The sequence below is a fragment of the Galeopterus variegatus genome, unplaced genomic scaffold, assembly GCF_000696425.1.
Source record: "Galeopterus variegatus unplaced genomic scaffold, G_variegatus-3.0.2 Scaffold219, whole genome shotgun sequence".
Classification (NCBI taxonomy): Eukaryota; Metazoa; Chordata; class Mammalia; order Dermoptera; family Cynocephalidae; genus Galeopterus; species Galeopterus variegatus.
The window spans coordinates 138,072-157,045 of NW_007726330.1; the positions used below are offsets into that span (position 1 = coordinate 138,072).

The 18,974-nt window shown below is 49.4% G+C and overlaps 2 protein-coding genes and 1 non-coding gene across 3 annotated transcripts in view; 1 reads left to right on the forward strand and 2 right to left on the reverse strand.

Moving 5' to 3' along the window:
* ARMC7 (armadillo repeat containing 7) overlaps positions 1-15,680 on the forward strand; it is a 20,959-nt gene extending 5,279 nt beyond the window's left edge. The window contains exon 3 of the mRNA XM_008566059.1: positions 14,021-15,680. Within this exon, the coding sequence (XP_008564281.1) occupies positions 14,021-14,406 (386 nt within the window). The 3' untranslated portion in view covers positions 14,407-15,680. The remainder of the gene's footprint in view (positions 1-14,020) is intronic.
* TRNAI-GAU lies at positions 9,307-9,381 on the reverse strand. Its single transcript has one exon. It is a non-coding gene; the product is annotated as a tRNA-Ile (tRNA).
* On the reverse strand, positions 15,681-17,230 carry NT5C (5', 3'-nucleotidase, cytosolic). The gene is made up of 6 exons (XM_008566103.1): positions 17,224-17,230; positions 17,012-17,088; positions 16,621-16,721; positions 16,479-16,539; positions 16,188-16,302; positions 15,681-16,075 (listed from the first exon to the last, which is right to left on the reverse strand). The coding sequence occupies exons 1-6, from the start codon at positions 17,228-17,230 to the stop codon at positions 15,921-15,923; spliced, it is 516 nt and encodes a 171-aa protein (XP_008564325.1). The 3' UTR covers positions 15,681-15,920.
* Positions 17,231-18,974: the final 1,744 nt, after the last annotated feature.

The following is an 18,974-nucleotide window of genomic DNA, read 5'->3' on the forward strand; positions in this document are numbered from 1 at the left end:
GAAAAGAGGCCCTTTTTTTTTTTTTTTTTTTTTTTTTTTTTTTTGTCTTTTTTCCGTGTCTGGCAACGGATCGCAACCCTCAGTGTTGCCCCCGTACCGGACCGGGGACCGGCGACGGGATCGCAAGCCTCGGCGTTGCTCCCGCGCCCCGCTCAGCCAGTGAGCGGGAGCCGGTCTGTACGTGGGATCCGAACCCTCAGACGGGAGCGCCGCCGCGCTTCCCAAGCGGGCGCACTATCCAGTGCGCCACCGGGCCGGCCCAAGGCCCTTTTTTTTTCTTTATTGGCTGGCCAGTATGCGTGAGGATCCTTGACTTTGGTGTTATCAGCAACATGCTCTACCAAGTGCCCTCTGGTGAGGAAAGAAGGATCAGAGAAGAAACAGGACTTGTCCACAAAAATCAGCTAAGAAGTGGAATAGCTACGAAACGGGACCGTGGACTCCAGGACCAGGGCTCAGTCATCCACTCTGCATAGGTACCCAGGACAGTAAGAACCCAGGGCAACTGGGGCTTCTGCCCCTACTTTAGAGGGCACCACTCTGGCCTTCTCCACTGGAGGAAGGTCCCTAGTCCCAAGCGTGGTAGCTTTCTCAGCATTGAATTCCTCTATGGGATCCTCTGCAGATTAAATTTCTCTTGTATTGGGCTGGCCTGTGGCTCACTCGGGAGAGTGTGGTGCTGATAACACAAGGCCACGGGTTCGGATCCTGTACAGAAATGGCTGGTTAGCTCACTGGGTGAGCGTGGTGCTGACAACACCAAGCCAAGGGTCAAGATCCCCTTACCGGTCATCTTTTTTTTTTTTTTCCTTTTTGTCTTTTTTCGTGACCGGTAATGGGATCGCAACCCTCGGTGTTGCACCCGCACCTCGCTCAGCCAGTGAGCGGCCGGTCTGTATGTGGGATCTGAACCCTCGGCGGGAGCGCCGCCACGCTTCCCAAGTGGCGCATTGGGACCGGTCTGTATATGGGATCCGAACCCTCAGCGGGAGCGCCGCACTCTACCGAGTGCGCCCCCGGGCCGGCCCACCGGTCATCTTTAAAAAAAAAAAAAAAAATTTCGGGCCAGCCCAGTGGCGCACTGCTACAATGCGCCACTTGGGAAGCGTGGCGGCGCTCCCGCCGAGGGTTCAGATCCCACATACAGACCGGCCGCTCACTGGCTGAGCGAGGTGCGGGTGCAACACCGAGGGTTGCGATCCCATTACCGGTCACGAAAAAAGACAAAAAGGAAAAAAAAAAAAAAGATGACCGGTAAGGGGATCTTAACCATTGAACAATGCGCCACTTGGGAAGCGTGGCGGCGCTCCCGCCGAGGGTTCAGATCCCACATACAGACCGGCCGCTCACTGGCTGAGCGAGGTGCGGGTGCAACACCGAGGGTTGCGATCCCATTACCGGTCACGAAAAAAGACAAAAAGGAAAAAAAAAAAAAAGATGACCGGTAAGGGGATCTTAACCATTGAACAATGCGCCACTTGGGAAGCGTGGCGGCGCTCCCGCCGAGGGTTCAGATCCCACATACAGACCGGCCGCTCACTGGCTGAGCGAGGTGCGGGTGCAACACCGAGGGTTGCGATCCCGTTGCCAGTCACGAAAAAAAGACAAAAAGGGAAAAAAAAAAAATTTCTCTTGTATTTAGTGTGTATTACTTAAAGGAGAGTCCCAGTGGTTCTTGAAAGTGGATTTTGTTACTGCTGTCATTTTTCTTTCTCTTAACTTCTCTTTTTTAAAAAAAAAAAACGATGACCAGTAAGGGGATCTTAACCATTGACTTGATGTTGTCAGCACCACGCTCTCCCAAGTGGGCCACATGCCAGCCCTTTCTCTTAACTTCTCTGACACTAAACTGGAAACACTGTCAGGCATTTGTTCTACTGCTAAAAGGCTGTATGCTGCATGTTAGAGCTTTGTCTTTCATCCCTGGTGGCAGCCCTGAGATGATCTCCCTGATGACAGAGCCTAGCCTTGCTTATCTTTGCATGTCGTGAGTGCTCAGTCCTTTTAGCCTGGGAAGGAGAACAGAAAGGAGAGGGAAAGCCAGGCAGACCTTCAGAAGGGGGAATTCACCCACCAGGTATGGAATCCTGGCCATTACTTGGTGCAGATGCCTGAGCAAAGCAAGTTCTGGAATAACTGGCAGAGGAGAGCTAGGTTAGATTGCCCATGGCCAAGGCTCACAGAACCAAAACCAATGTCTCTTTGTGGGCAAGCATCATAGTGAGTTTGATAAGCAAGCCTGGGTTCAAGTCCTTGCTTGCCACTTACCATCTGAGTGTGTGATTTCCCTTCTCCAGTCATCTGTTGGATAAGGACAGTATCAGTAGCTGCTTCACAGCATTGTTGAGAGAATTAAATGAAAGTGATGATGCTCTTTTATGGCCAGTGTCTGCAGCGGCAGGATCCCCTCGGCCTCCACCCAAGGACCTTGTATCCAGATCCCTTTGATGGTAAACAGTTCTCTCTTCTCCCAGAGAGGTGAAGTGGGATGGGATAATGAAAGTCCTATCAAGGGAACCACCCATCTGCTTCAGAGGTTCTTGCCTTCTGGAAAGGCAAAACTGAATGATAGGGGAAAATGGGAACATGGATCCTCAGCCTCGCAGCAGTGCCCAGGCAGTGTTAGGTGAAGAGAGCCTGGCTGTGGTACCAGCTGGCTGCACTCAGTCCAGCTGCATGGCTGGTGCTGTTGTGCTGACCAGCACTGATAGCACAAGGGAGCAGCTGCTGTGTGCCAGGCGCCGTACTGCCTGTGTGGTGCCTCCTTCCTCCCTGGAGACAGCACTAACACTCCCTGGGTGTGCTTATAACACCCACTTTCCAATAAGGAACCTGAGGCTTTGGAAAGTTCAGTGGGCTGGTCAAAGAGTACCAGACCCAGAACTTGAACCCAAAGCAGTCAGATCCTAGAAGCCATTCCCTGACCACTTTCTTGCTCTTAGAGGAATTCCTAATTCCTAGGATGGTGGAGAGAAAGATAGAAAGGAACTTATTCCCAATCCCTCATTTTACTGATAAGGAAACTGAGGCACAGAGAGCTGCCCCTCATCTGGTTAATGGCAAGCTAAGGTCAGAATGCAGGTTTCCTTCCATCTGTCCCCGCAGCCCACCGCAACTACAGGCATCCTTTCATGCTAGTCCTGACGTGGCAGCTCCAAGTGGCATGTGCTCTATGGCCAGTGGCTGTGCCTCCTCTTTCAGGGCTGAAAGCCTGATGTCTGCTTTCCATCAGTTGTGGCAGCGGGTCCGAAAGCTGCAGTGGTCACTGACCAGCTGACCATCGTGTCTGTGTGGGGGTCATTCTCCTGTGACCTCTCAAATGCCCCTAGTCAGTATAGATGCAGCCCTGAAGAAGGACCTGGTTACAGCAGTTGCAGAAAACATACAGGGGTTTTCAAGTCTTGTAGCGTATCTCCCACTTTCTTGGTCTTTTCTTTTGTGAGTTTGCCCATTTAGAATGATTGTTTTGTTGGTTTTTTTTGGCGGCTGGCTGGTACAGGGATCAGACCCTGGAGTTGGTGTTGAGAGTGATTTTAGCAATATTTTATTTACCTTTTGGCTGTGCTTCTGGCTGTCTTTTCTCCTCTCAGGGTCCAGGGCTCTGGTTTGGGCACTGTTACGATAAAAGCTACCTTTTCTGGATGCCTGCCCCAGTGCCCATCACATGCCACCACATGCCCACCTGAGACCAGCACTGCCTGCAAGGTCTCTGAATGTGTCACCAGCTGCAAGGCAGGTAATACTAACCCCTTGTTACATATCAGTAAACTACGCCTCAGTGAGATTTAAGTCCATGGCCTGAAGCTCACATTCTTAGTGATAACTGGAGATGGGATTTCACCCCAGTCATCCAGGATCCAAATTCTGTGCCCAGGGGACCCAGCTGGCAGAACCCAGGCTCAAACCCCAGAGTGTCGTCTCCCCCTGTTCTTTGTTTCTGCCACATCATGCTGCCTCCGCCACTTCTGCAACTCAGTTCTGGTGGCAGGTCACCCCTGCTGCCACTGGTAGTGCCCGCAGTCCGGGGCCACATTTGATTAGTGTCACAGAGGAACTACCACTGGGCAATGGCATTGGTCAGGCCAGAGCTGCGCTTGTTTGGGACGTTGGATGGGAAGTGGGTGAATAATGGGAAACCAGATATAAAGCCAGGATCTCAGTAAATACTCATTGAGTGAATGAAAGCATTCTGAGCTCAAGCCCCAAATAAAAGCATTGGTAGCCTTTGGTATTGGGAATGTTTGCCCAGAGCACGTTGCTTGACTCTCAGATGTCCTTTACACTCGAAATATCCTAGATGCCATATGGAGATATAAAGAGAATTCTCTGCTTCCATGAAAACTGGTTGAAGCCAAGAATATAATAGAATACTTGGCAATTTTGTTAGTAAAACAAGGTTCAAGTAGGTGGCCTCCGAGAATTCAGGTTAAATTGCTTTCCTGTGTTCTATTTTCTGTAATACATGTAGTTGCCACTAGATGGTAGTGGTGCTCAGACAAAGGCTGGTAAATAAATCGTCAGCGTTCTCTTTTTGGAAAACACTAGTAAAATCGAAGATAGGCACAGCCCATGACCTGTTACATTCAAAGGGTTAGGGCGTGGGCACATACAGACACATGCATAAAAACGTCACTAGCAGCATTGTCTGTAATAATTCCAAACTGGAAAGAGCCAACAGTACAATGGATATAAACATAATGGGATATTCGTACTATTTCACAAAGAAAATAAAGTCTACAGCTATATGCAATAATCTTACAAACATAATGTTAAGCAAATGGTGCTAGATACATAGTAATCTTTACAGTGTGATCAGCAAAGTGTGCATCTCAGAGGGATGGAGAGGATTGGATCAGAAAGGGACATGCAAAGTCTTATAGATTGCCTGGGTGCTAGAATCATAGGCATTTGCTTTCTCATTGTTAAACTTCACCTGTGTGAACCAGCATGTTTCTGTATACGTGGGCCTCAGGTATGGCCTGTGCCAACCTCTGGGCTATAAATGGGTGCATGCTTGGTCCATATCTGTGTGCCAGTGAGGTGCCCTAATCACATCATTTTTTTTTTTCTTGGTGGCTGGCTGGTACAGTCATGAAACCCTGGACTTTGGTGTCATCAGTACCACACTCTAACCAACTGAGCTAACCAGCCAGCCCCATGTCATTTAATTCTCTCTGTTCGTTTTACTGATGAAGAAACCAAGGCTTAAACTGAGTTGCTTCCTCTGATCACCTAGTCCTCAGTGGCAGCACTGGGATTCTAACTAGATCCGCCCCACACAGAGCCCTTGTTCCACCGCTGTATTGGGTGACTCCCCTGTACCTCCCCTCACTGATCAGTTAGGCTCCTGGGATCACACGTACTTCTTCTTAAAAAGAAGTTCCCTAGCCATCCACCTGTGGCAGGATTCCCATCACAGGAAGGAGGGGAGGTCTTGCTCCACTCAGCTCTCCCTGGGGACCTCCAGCCTCCTTCACACCAGCTCAGCACCACCGGGCCAGGCAGCCTCTGCCATCCTTCCCTGACCTGCAGAGACCACTTCCCCTCCTTTTAGTTCTAGGCACAAGCAGGATGTGTGTGTGTATGTTTTATTAATTTATATGAATACACAATTGGTTCACATGACACAAAATTCAAAAGGGTGTGTAGAGGACAGTAGTAGCCCTTCTAGAGGAAACCACTGTCACTAGTTTTCTGAGTATCCTCTAGAAATATTTTCAGTATTTATGAACAAATATATATATATGTTCATATTTACATGTATTTTTTTTTCACGTTCTACACATGTGGTAGCATGCTATATCTATATTCGGTATCTTTTTTTTAAATTTAGGCATGCGTGCCCTATTAGCCCGGAAAGAGTTGCCTCATTTCATCTTTTTTTGATTACTTTTATTTGCCTCATTCTTTTAAAATGCTGCGTGATATTCCATAGCATTGATGACCCTATATTTTTGTGTTTTCACACTTGTAGGAGTGGATCTGTAGAAAAAATTTCTAGGGGCCGGCCCGGTGGCGCACTGCTACAGTGCGCCGCTTGGGAAGCGCGGCGGCGCTCCCGCCGAGGGTTCGGATCCCACATACAGACCGGTTCCCGCTCACTGGCTGAGCGAGGTGCGGGAGCAACACCGAGGGTTGCGATCCCGTTGCCGGTCCCGGTCCGGTACCGGCGCGACACTGAGGGTTGCGATCCGTTGCCGGACACGGAAAAAGGAAAAAAAAAAAAAAGAAAAGAAAAAATTTCTAGAAGTGAAGTATCTAGGTCAAAAGTATGAAAACCCATGATGGTTTTTTTCTTTACATTTAGTTTAATGTGTCAAAGGATAAAATAACAATAAATTTAAAGATCTCAGTTGGCTTTATTGTGATTCTAGAATCAGGCAACATGTCATTCCATAAAATAGAATACTTGTTTCAATGAGCTGAGCAGAGGAGATTGCTTTTTATAGACAGAAAAGGCCAAAGAAAGCAGAAACAAAGAACAAAAAGTGAATTGGTCATTTCATTTTTATTTATTTATTTATTTATTTTTGGTTGGTCATTTCAAAGTTACCTGCTTTGTAAGGTGGGCACGGGGAGACAGAACAATAGAAAAATATCAGGCTTCTTCAGGCTATTATTTTTTGTGTAAAGATGAAAGCAGAGGGGACTTTATTATCATGCCTACTGAAGATCATTTATTTATTTTCATTTTTACTGTTTTTTTATTTATTATTAGCATATTCATTCTTACAAATCATATTTCTTTATGTCCTTTTACCTGTCATTTCCCAAACTCTCTCCCTCCTTCCCCCTGTCTCTAGTATCCTTGGGTTTGTTCCCTCCTTCTGAAAGTTCAGCATATTGTTGTGGTCTTTTCTTTCTTTCCTTCATTCCTTCCTTCTTCCCTCCTTCCTTCCTAGTAGCCAGTTACGAGTGAGAACATGTGGTATCCTACTGAAGATTTAAACTGTTTGGGAAGTTGGATGGTATCTCTCTCTCCTGATTTCTCAGGTCGGAGCACAACTGAGTTTAGGTTTGGGACTTAGCAGGGGTGACTGCATTTTGATTTTTAGTCTGGTCTTTTGGGGCTCTGTGCAGGAACTTAGTCCAAAACAATGACTTCCTATAACTTTTATTTAACATGATTTTTTTTTTTTTTTTCTGAAAAGATGACCGGTAAGGGGATCTTAACCCTTGACTTGGTGTTGTCAGCACCACACTCTCCCAAGTGAGCTAACCGGCCATCCCTATATAAGGATCCGAACCCATGGCCTTGGCCTTATCAGCACCGCACTCTCCTGAGTGAGCCTCGAGCCAGCCCCTAACATGATTTTTAGTATATGAAACATTCATCAGTTTAAGTCAAAACTGTTTTACAAGGTATTTTCAAAGAAGTCTCACTTCATTCCTGTCCCCTTCACCCTGTTCCCTGCCTCACAGGAACCAATTTCCTTAGTCTTTTTGTTTGTTTTGGTTTGGGTTTCTTTTTTAATTTCCTTAGTTTTTATACTTCGGTGTCTTGCAAATGTGAGCACATACATGTATGTATATATTCATCTCCACCCTGCCCCCTTCTTTTTTTTTTTTTTTTTTTAAAAGATGACTGGTAAGGGGATCTTAACCCTTGACTTGGTGTTGTCAGCACCACGCTCAGCCAGTGAGCTAACCGTCCATCCCTATATGGGATCCGAACCCGGGGCCTTGGTGTTATCAGCACCGCACTCTCCCGAGTGAGCCACAGGGCCGGCCCCTCCCTGCCCCCTTCTTACACAGGTGGTAGCTTGCTCTGTATACTGTTCTGTCCCTCAAACTTGAAATTTCAAGACAACGCAGCCTTATAACACCAAGGTCAAGGGTTCAGATCCCTACACTGGCCAACCACCAAAAAAAAAAAAAAGGAACCATTTCAAGGATGCTAAAGTAAAACCCAAGAACAAGTATACTCCAGTGAATCTTCCGACCCTGGGCTGCATCAGCTTAGCGCCCTGGGGTGGGTGCTTATGGAAGGCTCGCCCAGCCACCAGCTGCCAAGTGATGGGTGAGCACTTGTCAGTGTCACCTCATTGAATCCCTGGGACAATCCTTAGACCCTCCCCTCATGGGCCAGGTTGTCTGTCCTAGCACCAATGCCCTACTTGCTGGGTGACCCAAGGTTACCTACCTGACCTCGCCACTCACATCTCCTGCTGGGCTCTCTCACCCCAGACTGAGCTGGGGCTTTCCAGGATCCTGACATCCAGCCCTGCCTTTGCCTCTGGTTCTCTTTCTCGGTTTTGTCTGTTTGTCCAGAGCATGTTCATCAGCCAGTCAGAACTTGTTCTCCTTGTTTTGTAACCATTTGTTTTGAATTGCAGTATGATCAACAGTAAAATGTACATCTCTTAAGTGCCAGTTTGATGAATTTTTAAATTCTTTAAGGTACCTGTACATCCACGTAACCAGCTCTGAAGTCAAGGTGTGGAATGTTTCCATCTCCCCAGTTAGAATCTCCCACCCCAGGGTAACCACTGTTCTAACCTCCACTCCCATGGGTTAGTTGTGCCTGTTCTTGAACTTCATATACATGGAATCGTGCAGGATATACTCTTATATCTGGTTTCTTTGACTCAGCATAATGTGTTTGAGATTGATCATTCAAATTGTCACAATATTGTTCGTTCATAAAATCTATTTATTCACTTACCTGTTGATGGAGTTTTGAGTTTCTAGTTTGGAGCCTTTATGACTAAAGCTGTTATGACCATGTTTACACAGTTCTTGTAAACACATGTGCTCACTTTTGTTGGGTAGACACCTACGAGTGGAGTTGCTGAGTCATAGGGCAGATGTATATTTAACCTTATTGGAAGTTTCCAAGGGCTGGCTGGTTAGCTCACTTGGTTGGGGTGTGGTACTGATAACACCAAGGTCCAGGTTTCGATCCCCGTACCTGCCAGCCACTAAAAATAAAGTTGCCAGATAGCTTTCCAATATAGTTGTGCCATGTTATATTCTATGCTCCACTTCCTTGCCAGCGCTTAGTATTGGCAGTCTTTTTTATTTTTGTTATTATGCTAGGTGTATATAGTTATTGTGCTGGGTGGGTAGTGCCATCTTTTTTTTTTTTTTTTTTTTTTTTTTTTTTGGGTTTATAATTTTTTTTTTGGGGGGGGGTTGGCCCTTTTTTTTTTTTTTTTTTTTTTTCTAGGTGTTTATATTTTTTTTGCTGGGGGGGTAGTGCCCCCTTTTTTTTTTTTTTTTTTTTTTTCTAGGTGTTTATATTTTTTTTGCTGGGGGGGTAGTGCCCCCTTTTTTTTTTTTTTTTTTTTTTTCTTCTTTGGCAGCTGGCCAGTATGGGGATCGGAACCCTTGACCTTGGTGTTATCAGCACCACACTCTAACCAACTGAGCTAACTGGCCAGCCTCATATCTCTTTTGTGAAGGGTTTGTTCAAGTATTTTTGCTTTTTTTTTTTTATTATTGGGTTGTTCATCTTTTATTGATATGTAGGAATTTTTATATATTCTAGATACAAGTCCTCTGTCAGATATTTATTCTACGAATGTTTTCTCCTTTTGCCTTTTTACTTCTTTAATAGTGTCATTTGATGAATTATTCTCCTTTGTGAGTGAAATTCAGCTTTTAAAAAAGGGCTGGCCAATAACATAACTTAGGAGAGTGTGTGCTGATTACACCAAGGTCGAGGGTTTGGATCTCCCAGCCTCAGAACAAACAAAACAATGCCTTCTTTTTCTTAGTTATAAAGATAACATTTTCAGTGAAGAAAACTTGGAAAATAAAGAAAATAAACCTGACTATAATCCTACTACACTGAGATCACCATTGTTAACATCTTGGTTGTTTCCAGGCTGTCTTTTTTAATTTAGCAGTTATGTATTGAGCACCTGCTACATGCCAAGCTGTGGGTGCAGAATGGGACCCTGTTCTCATGTACTTTATAGTTCAGTGGGGCGACAGCCAGTAAATGTTTTGACAAATAACTCTAATGTCATTAAGTGTGAAGAAAAGAAAAGATGCTGGTGAGGGGAAGGCTTGATGGAGCAAGGGGGCTGGTTAGGGTGGTCACAAAGGCTCTCAGAGAAGGGGACATCTTAGTGGACCTTTTTTATTGTATGTACAATTTGGTGTCCTTTTTTCTCCTTAACCTTGTATTACAAGCATTTTCCCACATGAAATATGCTGTGAAGACATTATTTTTAAGAACTGTATAATTTTTCCTCACATGGATGTACATAGTTTATGTAACCAGTTTGCTATTGTGGAGCATTTTAAGAAGGTTCCAGTTTCTGTTTTGTGCTTTGTTCACAGCCCTCCCTAGTTCTTCTGGGCAGGTTCACAGAGATGGACTCAGGGGAGCTCAAAGCAGCCGTGGCTGTGGCCTTTCAAGGGTCCTCTGGCACCGTGTTGGCATCTTGGTGCTCGGCTCTGCCTTCTTGCCCCTGAAGCTCCCTGCCCCCCTCTCTCCAGGCCCTCACTCCCCTTTTCATCTCCAAGGGCTGTTGCCAGCCAGACAGAGGGGCTTAAACAGTTCACTGCAGTTGGGGCCCAAGGAGCTGGTGAGCTCAGGGCGGCACCTGATCTGTTCTTGGAGGCATCCCAAGCCTCTGTATGGGGAGCCGGTGGGGTGGGCTGTCCTGAGGCCTCCTCCTGCCCCCACCCTTCAAAAACTGCCTTCTGAATATCCACTGGCATGGGTGGCAGTGCCCTGCCCAGGCACACCTGGGTGTGATGATGACTTATTAGCTAGGCAGCTACTCAGGCTTCATCTTATCATACTTTATAGCAGAGGTAAGTCCCCTTGCCCCACCCTCAATCCCACAGTATGGGTGGGAGGCTGGCTCACCACTCCCAGCTCAGAAGAGATGGTGAGGTGTGTCTGACAGCCAGAGGCCTGCCAGAGCATTTCCACTTGTCCCTGCTCCAGGCTGAGCCTGGCATCTGCCCACGGCAGGATTAATTATCCTGTGGCTTCCAGAGGACACTATCTCCATTGGAAGTGGCAAAGGGCCCTTTCTCTTTAGGACTTTGTGTGAGTTACTCAACCTCCCACGGCCTCACTCCACTAAAATGGGGGAGATGATTGCACTTGGTTCTTGGAGTTCATCAGGTGCCCAGCATGTGCTCAGTGAGTGTCCACAGTTCCGGGTGCAGGATACAACAGTAAACCAGTGAGCAGGACCCTGCCCTAGAGTACCTGATGCCGAGGACAGACACGAGAACAGCAGGCAGTCCATAGGATGACCCAGCTGTGCTAAGGGCTCCACTGCAGGTGAGCGGGTGCTGAGGTCCAGATTGACAGGGAAGGCTCTGAGTGTGTCACAGAAAGGGACATCTTAGACAGAGTGCCTTGTCGCCCTCAGCCGCTATTTATCTTCCTCAGGACTGCAGGAAGGCCACTCAGCCCCCTTGCCTCCCTCAGACATGCCCAGCCTGTGAGCCGCAGACCAGATCACAGAACTGCAGGAATCTAGGGTGGGCAGGATCTCAGGAAGCCATCCTGTCCAGCCCCCCAGCCTCTGCACTTCTCTCAACCCTTCCCCCAGTCACTGCTCTAAAACACTTCCCGGATATACTTGTGGAGCACCTCTTATGCCAGGCTCCGAGAACATGGGGGGATAAGACAGCTGAGGACTTGACCTCAGGGAGCTTACTTCTAGCGGGTCTCTGTGGACAGTGAGCAAGAAAAGAGATTGATGAAGATGGTTTCTCAGAGTTCTAAGCATATGAAGACAGTGACACCAGGTGATAAGCGGTTGCCCTGGATGGGGTGGAGCGGCTAGTCAGGTACTCCAAGGAAGTCCTTGTTACCAGTGAGAGGGTGTCAGCGTGTGAAGATCTGGGGCCACGGTCCCAAGGGTGGATCAAGGTTGTGCTAGAAACAGGTAAAAGGAGCAGACAGAGGAGTTAGGATTTTCTTCCAAATGCAGTGGGAAGTCCCGGAGGCTGAATGGATGAAACCTTTAAAAATGTGTCCCTAAAGCAGGATTCAACCTGACCCAGGTGCTGCTTGGGAAGGGGCAGCAGAGCCAAACCTTGGCCCACTCCTGCTCTTGGAGGAGGAGGGGTGTCCCTGGCAGGGGCATCATGAGCAACTGTCCCCTCTTGCTGGGGAAGATGGCTTAGTTGGGTTTCAGGCTGGGGGTAAGGCCCCTTCTCTTTGCTGGTTTCCAGAGAAGCAGGGGAAGTGGGCTGGGCTGTAACTCTCATTCCTGATTGGTTGCTCAGGACTTGTCAGGCATGTCATGTAAATGAGCTGAGAAGTGGCTTCTTCCGATTGAGCCGGAACCTAAAGTTGGGGGAACTGAGATGGCAGGAAGCTGAGTCAGGACGCGCAGGAAGTCCTCTCCCTGCATTGAGTAGCCAGTGCTAAGCAGAGTGACCTCTAAGACAAAGCAGCATCTGTCCCCAAGGCCAAAAAGTCATCAAGTTGAGGAGGCCTAACTGGAGACAGTAAGGGGTGGGGGTCTGGCCACACTGGCTGAGTACGTGGGTTCTTTAATCCAGAACCACTGGTCTCCACTCTGGCCTTTTCTGTTTTCTCCGAGAATCCTAGTAACAGTGGCAGGAAAATGACATTAAAATGCTCTAACCTCTTAATAATTATGCTACATCCATAAAATGAATGCATGCCCTTAGTCTGCAATCATGAAAGTAGATTTATTGGTATGGAAAGATGCTCACAATACATTGTTAAATGTAAAAAAATCTAGCTTAGGGCTGGCCCGGTGGCGCACTGCCTCAGTGCGCAGCTTGGGAGCGCAGTGGCGCTCCCGCCGAGGGTTCGGATCCCACATACAGACCGGTTCCCGCTCACTGGCTGAGCGAGGTGTGGGCGCAGCACCGAGGGTTGTGATCCCGTTGCTGGTCCCGGTTCGGTACGGGCGCGACACTGAGGGTTGCGATCCGTTGCCGGACACGAAAAAAGACAAAAAGGGAAAAAAAAAAAATCTAGCTTACAAAACAGCAAAGGAGAGTATCCTTTTTCATTAAATATTTATATGTATTCATATTAAAAAATTGTGGGATGAAAAATAAATGTTAAATGGATGGTAGGATTAAGATGGTTTATATTTTACCTTCTTTCTAATATTTTTAACAGTTTCATTGAAGTGTGATTGACATATAATAAATTGTACATATTTAAAGGCTACAATTTGATTTTTTTTTTTTTTTTTTTTTTGTCTTTTTCCGTGTCCGGCAACAGGATTGCAACCCTCGGTGTTGCTCCCGCGCCTTGCTCAGCCAGTGAGCAGGAACCGGTCTGTATGTGGTATCCGACGCCTCGGACGGGAGCGCCGCTGTGCTTCCCAAGCGGCGCACTATCCAGTGCGCCACCGGGCCGGCCCTACAATTTGATATTTTGACATGTATTTTTTTTATTTTTATTTTTGGTGGCTGGCCGGTACGGGGACCCAAACCCTTGACTTTGATGTTACAATACCACACTCTAACCAACTGAGCTAAGTGGCCAGCCCTGTTTTGACATGTGTATACCAATCACCTTACCTGTATATATATTTTTTAATTTATTTATTTTTGGTGGCTCCCTGGTACAGGGATCTGAAACCTTGACCTTGGTGTTGTCAGCACCAAGCTCTAACCAGCCAGCCCTATATTTTTGAATGTGTCTAAAATGATGATATATTGTGGGTTTTGTTGTGGTTTTTACTTTTATTTTCAGTTATTTACTTATTTTTGGTGGCTGGCTGGTAAGGGTAGTGTTATCTATCTAGCTAATAGACCAGCCCATGGGTTTTACTTTTAAAAAAGGAAAGTATATCAGCCATTGAACTGGCTGACCAAGAAGGAAAGGGACTTGTGCCTACTTCTGGAAGGCTAGGCTGTGGCAGGCAGAAGCAGACGGGCAGGACTTTCTGAAACCTTGAGAGAGAGGGCTGGAGACCAGAATGGACTTTGGAACCCTTGTCCCTGGGCCAACTCTCACAGACCTGGACCCTTCCCCAGGACCTGCTGGGTGGAGGAAGATGGGAAAAAGCCCAGGGCTGGAGCACCTAGACTCATCCTTGCTCTTCCCCAGGAGGCCTCTGCAACCTGTGCCCAGACAGGGCCAACAAGGAGTACATCCTGCAGGCAGGAGGCATCCCACTCGTCATCAACTGCCTGTCCAGTCCCAACGAGGAAACGGTGTTGTCTGCTGTCACCACGCTCATGTACCTGAGCTCGCCAGGCCCTGCCCCCCACCCTGAGCTGACCACCATGGCCGTTGTCCAGTGCATGTTGCGCTTCTCTCTCTCAGCCAACACGAGGCTCCGGAACCTGGCCCACATCTTCCTGGAGGACTTCTGTTCCCCAAGCCAGGTGGCCGAGGCCCGCAGCTGGCAGGCTCACTCTGCCCTGGGTATCCCACTGCCAAGAACCGAAGCCCCACAGCAGCCCTGGTCCAAGGAAGTCCCAAGACCGTAGCACCCCTACTGCTGAAGACTGTAGCCCTGGTGGCAGCGGAGGAAGCAGGGGGAGCACAACTCGGCACTTTCTGCCAAAGTGGTGCTTTTCCAGCCATTTTAAAGGTGAATTTTTTCAGCACAACAGGTGTTTACACGGTGATGAAAAGGCATTTAGGAGTGAGGAAGCCAGACTTTGAGACACATGGAGAAGGAAATCAAAGCTGGTGCCATTTTTGTAGGCTGGCACTGTCAACAAACTGGTGGCAAAGGTCCTTCCTCCAGCAGCACCCCACTGCCAGGCTCACACCCTCATCTGAGAACCAGCCAGTTCCCTGGATCCAGAGGCTTTGCACAGGGGCGTTCTCATGGAGAGCCGCTGGGACTGAGACTTAGTAGAGTTGTCTACCCTCGAGGAAGTAGGGGATGTCCCTTAACACAGGTGTCTGGAGTAACTTTGAAGGATAGAAACGAGAAGCCTGGTGGTTAAAAGGATCTCAGGCCCTGGGAAGCTGGGAAGGTGTCATGCCCCCTCCAGGCTGTGGAGGACAGATACCTCCTGTCAGCCTCTCCAGGCTGGGCATTTGTACATGGTGGACACTAACCTGGAGGAACTGTCCATCCAGCCCTACTACCTGCTAGGCACCATGTGAGGGATTCAAAGATGAAGATGTCGCTGCCCTCGCGTGACGCAGCCCAACGACAATATGGCCATCAGACATTAAGACCAAGGCCATGTGCGCTGTGGCATCAGAATAAACACAGAAGCCCTTGTAGCTGCGTCTTCTCCCCTCAGCACCCCAGGGCCCCTGACTGGAAGCCTTGGCCCTCCTCTGCTGTCACCGATAGTGGGGGAGTTTCTGCCCCTAGAAGTGGACCTCAGACTCACAGTGGGATGGGGATGTGAGTGAAAGAGTGACTGATGTTCAAGAGGACAGGAATGGAGAGCAACATAACGTGTGTGTTTCAGTGTCCACAGAGCGTGTGTGTGTGCACTGCGCTAGCCAGTGGAGGAAGGAACATGGACACGGTGCAAAGTTGGGGTTCAGGAAAAATGGCAGGAGCGTCCTGGCCTCCCTTCTGCACTCCCTTAACGTTGACTCCTTAGATGGCCAAGGAAAAGCAAGTGCTAGAGGAATGGTGTCCAAGCGGGCATGGAAGTGGGACAGACTCTGGGGGCACTGCACTAAGGAGAGAGAAGGGAAGGAAGGGCTCCTCGTCAGCCCCTGTTCCAGCCACCCCCACTCAGGGCTCCTGTCCCTTTACTTTTCCAAATAAATAAAGAGTATTAAAAGACCAGAGAGCCAAAGGTTTTTATTAAAAGGGTCCTGACTGATTGTCCCACCATACTTCCATGCCAGCCATGCCCCAGGTACAGCCATCTCAGGAGGTGCCAGACGGCTGGGCCTGTGCCAGCACAGAGGTCATGGTGTCGTCCTGCTCCAGGGGGCTACGGGTCTCTCGGCTCTGCAGGGATTCCCTCCTGGCCTACGATCCCTTCCTTCAGCTTCAGCTACTGCCCACTGCAGGTCCCGTTTATTCCTGCCGTGCAGCTGCCCGCTTGCTGTCTATGATCTCCCTCCAGTTGTCACTCCACGAGAGCAGCCGTCTTCTTGTGGGGGGCAGGTCCAGGTGCTGATTGTGGCAGCAGGTGAATAAGATGTGCTCCCAGCTTGGGGTCTCCTCTTGCCCTAGGACAGGAAAGGCAGGGAGCATGTAATCTGTAATCTGATTATTTTTATTCCCTCTCCCTAATCCAGGCAGGCCAGATGCCTGGAGGCTGCCAAGGATAATGGATCTGACCTTTAATGGTGTCCTTGTCATCAATGAGCAGGTCCCCCGTGACCACCGTCTTGTCCCTTGTCAGGATAATGCGCTCCACAAACTGGGGCCCCAGGTGCCGCTCCACCCAGCGGTACTGTGTGGGAGACACGGGGCAGGGTGAGTGGGTGCGAGTGAGGTCCAGACCCTCGGGAGCCGCTGGGCCCTCTCCCCCACCCCCCACCCTCAGTGTGTCTGCGTGCTTTATTTTTTATGTTTTAGAATCCGGATTTAGAAAGCTGCGTCTGCTCGGGGGCGCTCGGGCCGCCGTACCTTCTCGCCCACACAGTGGTCATACTTGAGCAGAGGGCTGGTGCAGATGAACACCTCGGTGCTGCGGCAGAGGGGGCGCCCGTTAGAGCCGGCGGGACCCCCGCTCTGCCGCCCCTCCGTCCCCCCTTCTCCACCTGCTTACTCCGGCATGTCGTTCATCTCCCGCAGGGCTTCCAGGGCGCCCGGGATGGGCTCCAAGTCTAGGAAGAAGCCTGGGGCTTCATACACGCTGGCCACCTTATCCTGCAAGACACAGAGTCCGGTCCAGCAGACCGGGCCCCACTGGGGACTCTCGCAGGGTCCCCGGGGGGTTCCAGTCCCCAGGTCAGAGCTGCAGCCGGAGGACTGGGGTGGGGGCGCTGCCCAGACTTTCTCGTCCCTGGGTGAACAACTTCACACACTGAGGGGGTGCCTCCGGGAACGGAGCTGAGACCGTCCCGCCAGGATGGGGGGACCGCCCGCCCCTGGGGTGGCCGTGGGCGCGGGGCTCCCCAGCGGGCGGCCCCGCGCTGCGCCCCCGCCGCGCTCCCTACCGCCAGGTCCGGCCGCAGGGCCCGGTACTGCTCGCGGGCGAAGAAGCCGCGGCGCTGCTCGGGGCCGCGGGCGGGGGCTGGGGGTGGGGCCCGCCGGCCCTAGCGCCCCGCGGAGGTGCGCGAAGCCTGCCCGGGGTCCTCAGCTTCCTCGGGGCCCCAACTGCGCCCCCATCAGCGGCCCCCCCGCGTTGCAGCAGACGCGCCCCGCTCACCCCACATCGTGCCGGGGGCGGGCCTTCCAGGGGCCCCACAAAGGACCTGCGACACACGGAAGCACCTTCCAGGGGGAGTCAAGGCCCCGCCATCCTGCGGGGCGGCTGCACCGCTCTCGGAATCCGTATCCCCAACTCCTGGGGCCACCGGCGCTTCCACCCTCCCGGCTTGGTGAGGCTGGAGGGTACAGGAACACGCAGAGAGCCTAAACCAGGGTTCTAGCTGCTTGACGGTGGCACCAACCCAAGACCCCAATCATTGGGGGCCACCAGTTAGTGTTCGGTGAAATGAATGAATTTGTTGAAGATAACTGGTGAGTCATGTTCCTAAGAGACTTAAATCATAAACCAGAGTTGGCTTGAAATAGCATCTATTTCAAACCTCCAGTTCCGCTTGGAAAGACGATTTTGATCAAGCTCAGGTAATCTGGACTGTCCTTTCTGCGAAACTGACGTCTCTTATCTACAACTGGCACTTTCTACACCCTCTAGAAAATGCTTAACATTGTTAAATTTCATTGACTCCCCTTTTTGTAGATTTCACCAAATTTCCTAACTACACCGAAATCTATTCACCTACATAGTATAAACGCAGATTTAGGTAAGTGACCCATCTTACTGTTACCCATCTGACGACCCCACTACTTCCAAACCAATGTAACAGAAGCATCCAAGGAAAAGCCTGGCATCTCAAGCTAAAATGAGCTCATTTCAAAATGCATAAGTAGAATTGGCATAAGCCATCAACACTGTTTTTTCCCTCCTTCACTAAGGCACTGACGTCACACAAACTGGGTAAAAGTTCCAACTGTAGATGAATCTTGTTTTACCATGGAGTCTTCAGGACCAGCTCTAACCAACTGAGATAACTGGCCAGCCCTAGGGTTACTTTTAATAGTCTTCATCATCATTTTAAGATCATTCAGCTTCTTTCTAGACCCTACATTTTCTTTTTTTTTTTTTTTTTCCTTTTTGTCTTTTTTACTGCTGGGTAACGGGATCGCACCCCTCGGTGCTGCCCCGCACAGCGCTCAGCCAGTGAGCCGGTCTCCACGTGGGATCCGAACCCTCGGCAGGAGCGCCGCGGCACTCCCAAGCGGCGCACTCTCCAGTGCGCCACCGGGCCGGCCCTAGACCCTACATTTTCTTTTTTTTTTTTTTTTTCCTTTTTGTCTTTTTTACTGATGGGTAACGGGATCGCAACCCTCGGTGCTGCCCCGCACAGCGCTCAGCCAGTGAGCCGGTCTCCACGTGGGATCCGAACCCTCGGCAGGAGCGCCGCGGCACTCCCAAGCGGCGCACTCTCCAGTGCGCCACCGGGCCGGCCCTAGACCCTACATTTTCTAACTGTGGAAAATTGAACACCTTTCAGCAAACATGCTTACATAGAATTTCCTAAAATCTGTTCTGACAGTACCAAAATGACTAGCTGAGCATCTTTAACTTTGATTAGGCACTTATTGACATAGAATATAAAAAGCCAAATTACAAGTTGTGACACAAGCCAGGGACATTTCTTTTCCAGGAGCCCCACGCCTACTAAGAGGCTGAGAAGGATGTGGGCTCCCTACCTTGGAAGATTCATAGTGGAAACCTTAATTCAGGCCAGTAAAACTCGTGTTAGTATTTATAGGGCTAAACTGTTTCAGTAACATTGAAAGGATCCTGCACACAGCTATTGATTCTCCATCTTGCAAATGCTTTATAAAGGGAAGAAAAACTTAAAAACCCACAACCTATTAATTCCCAAT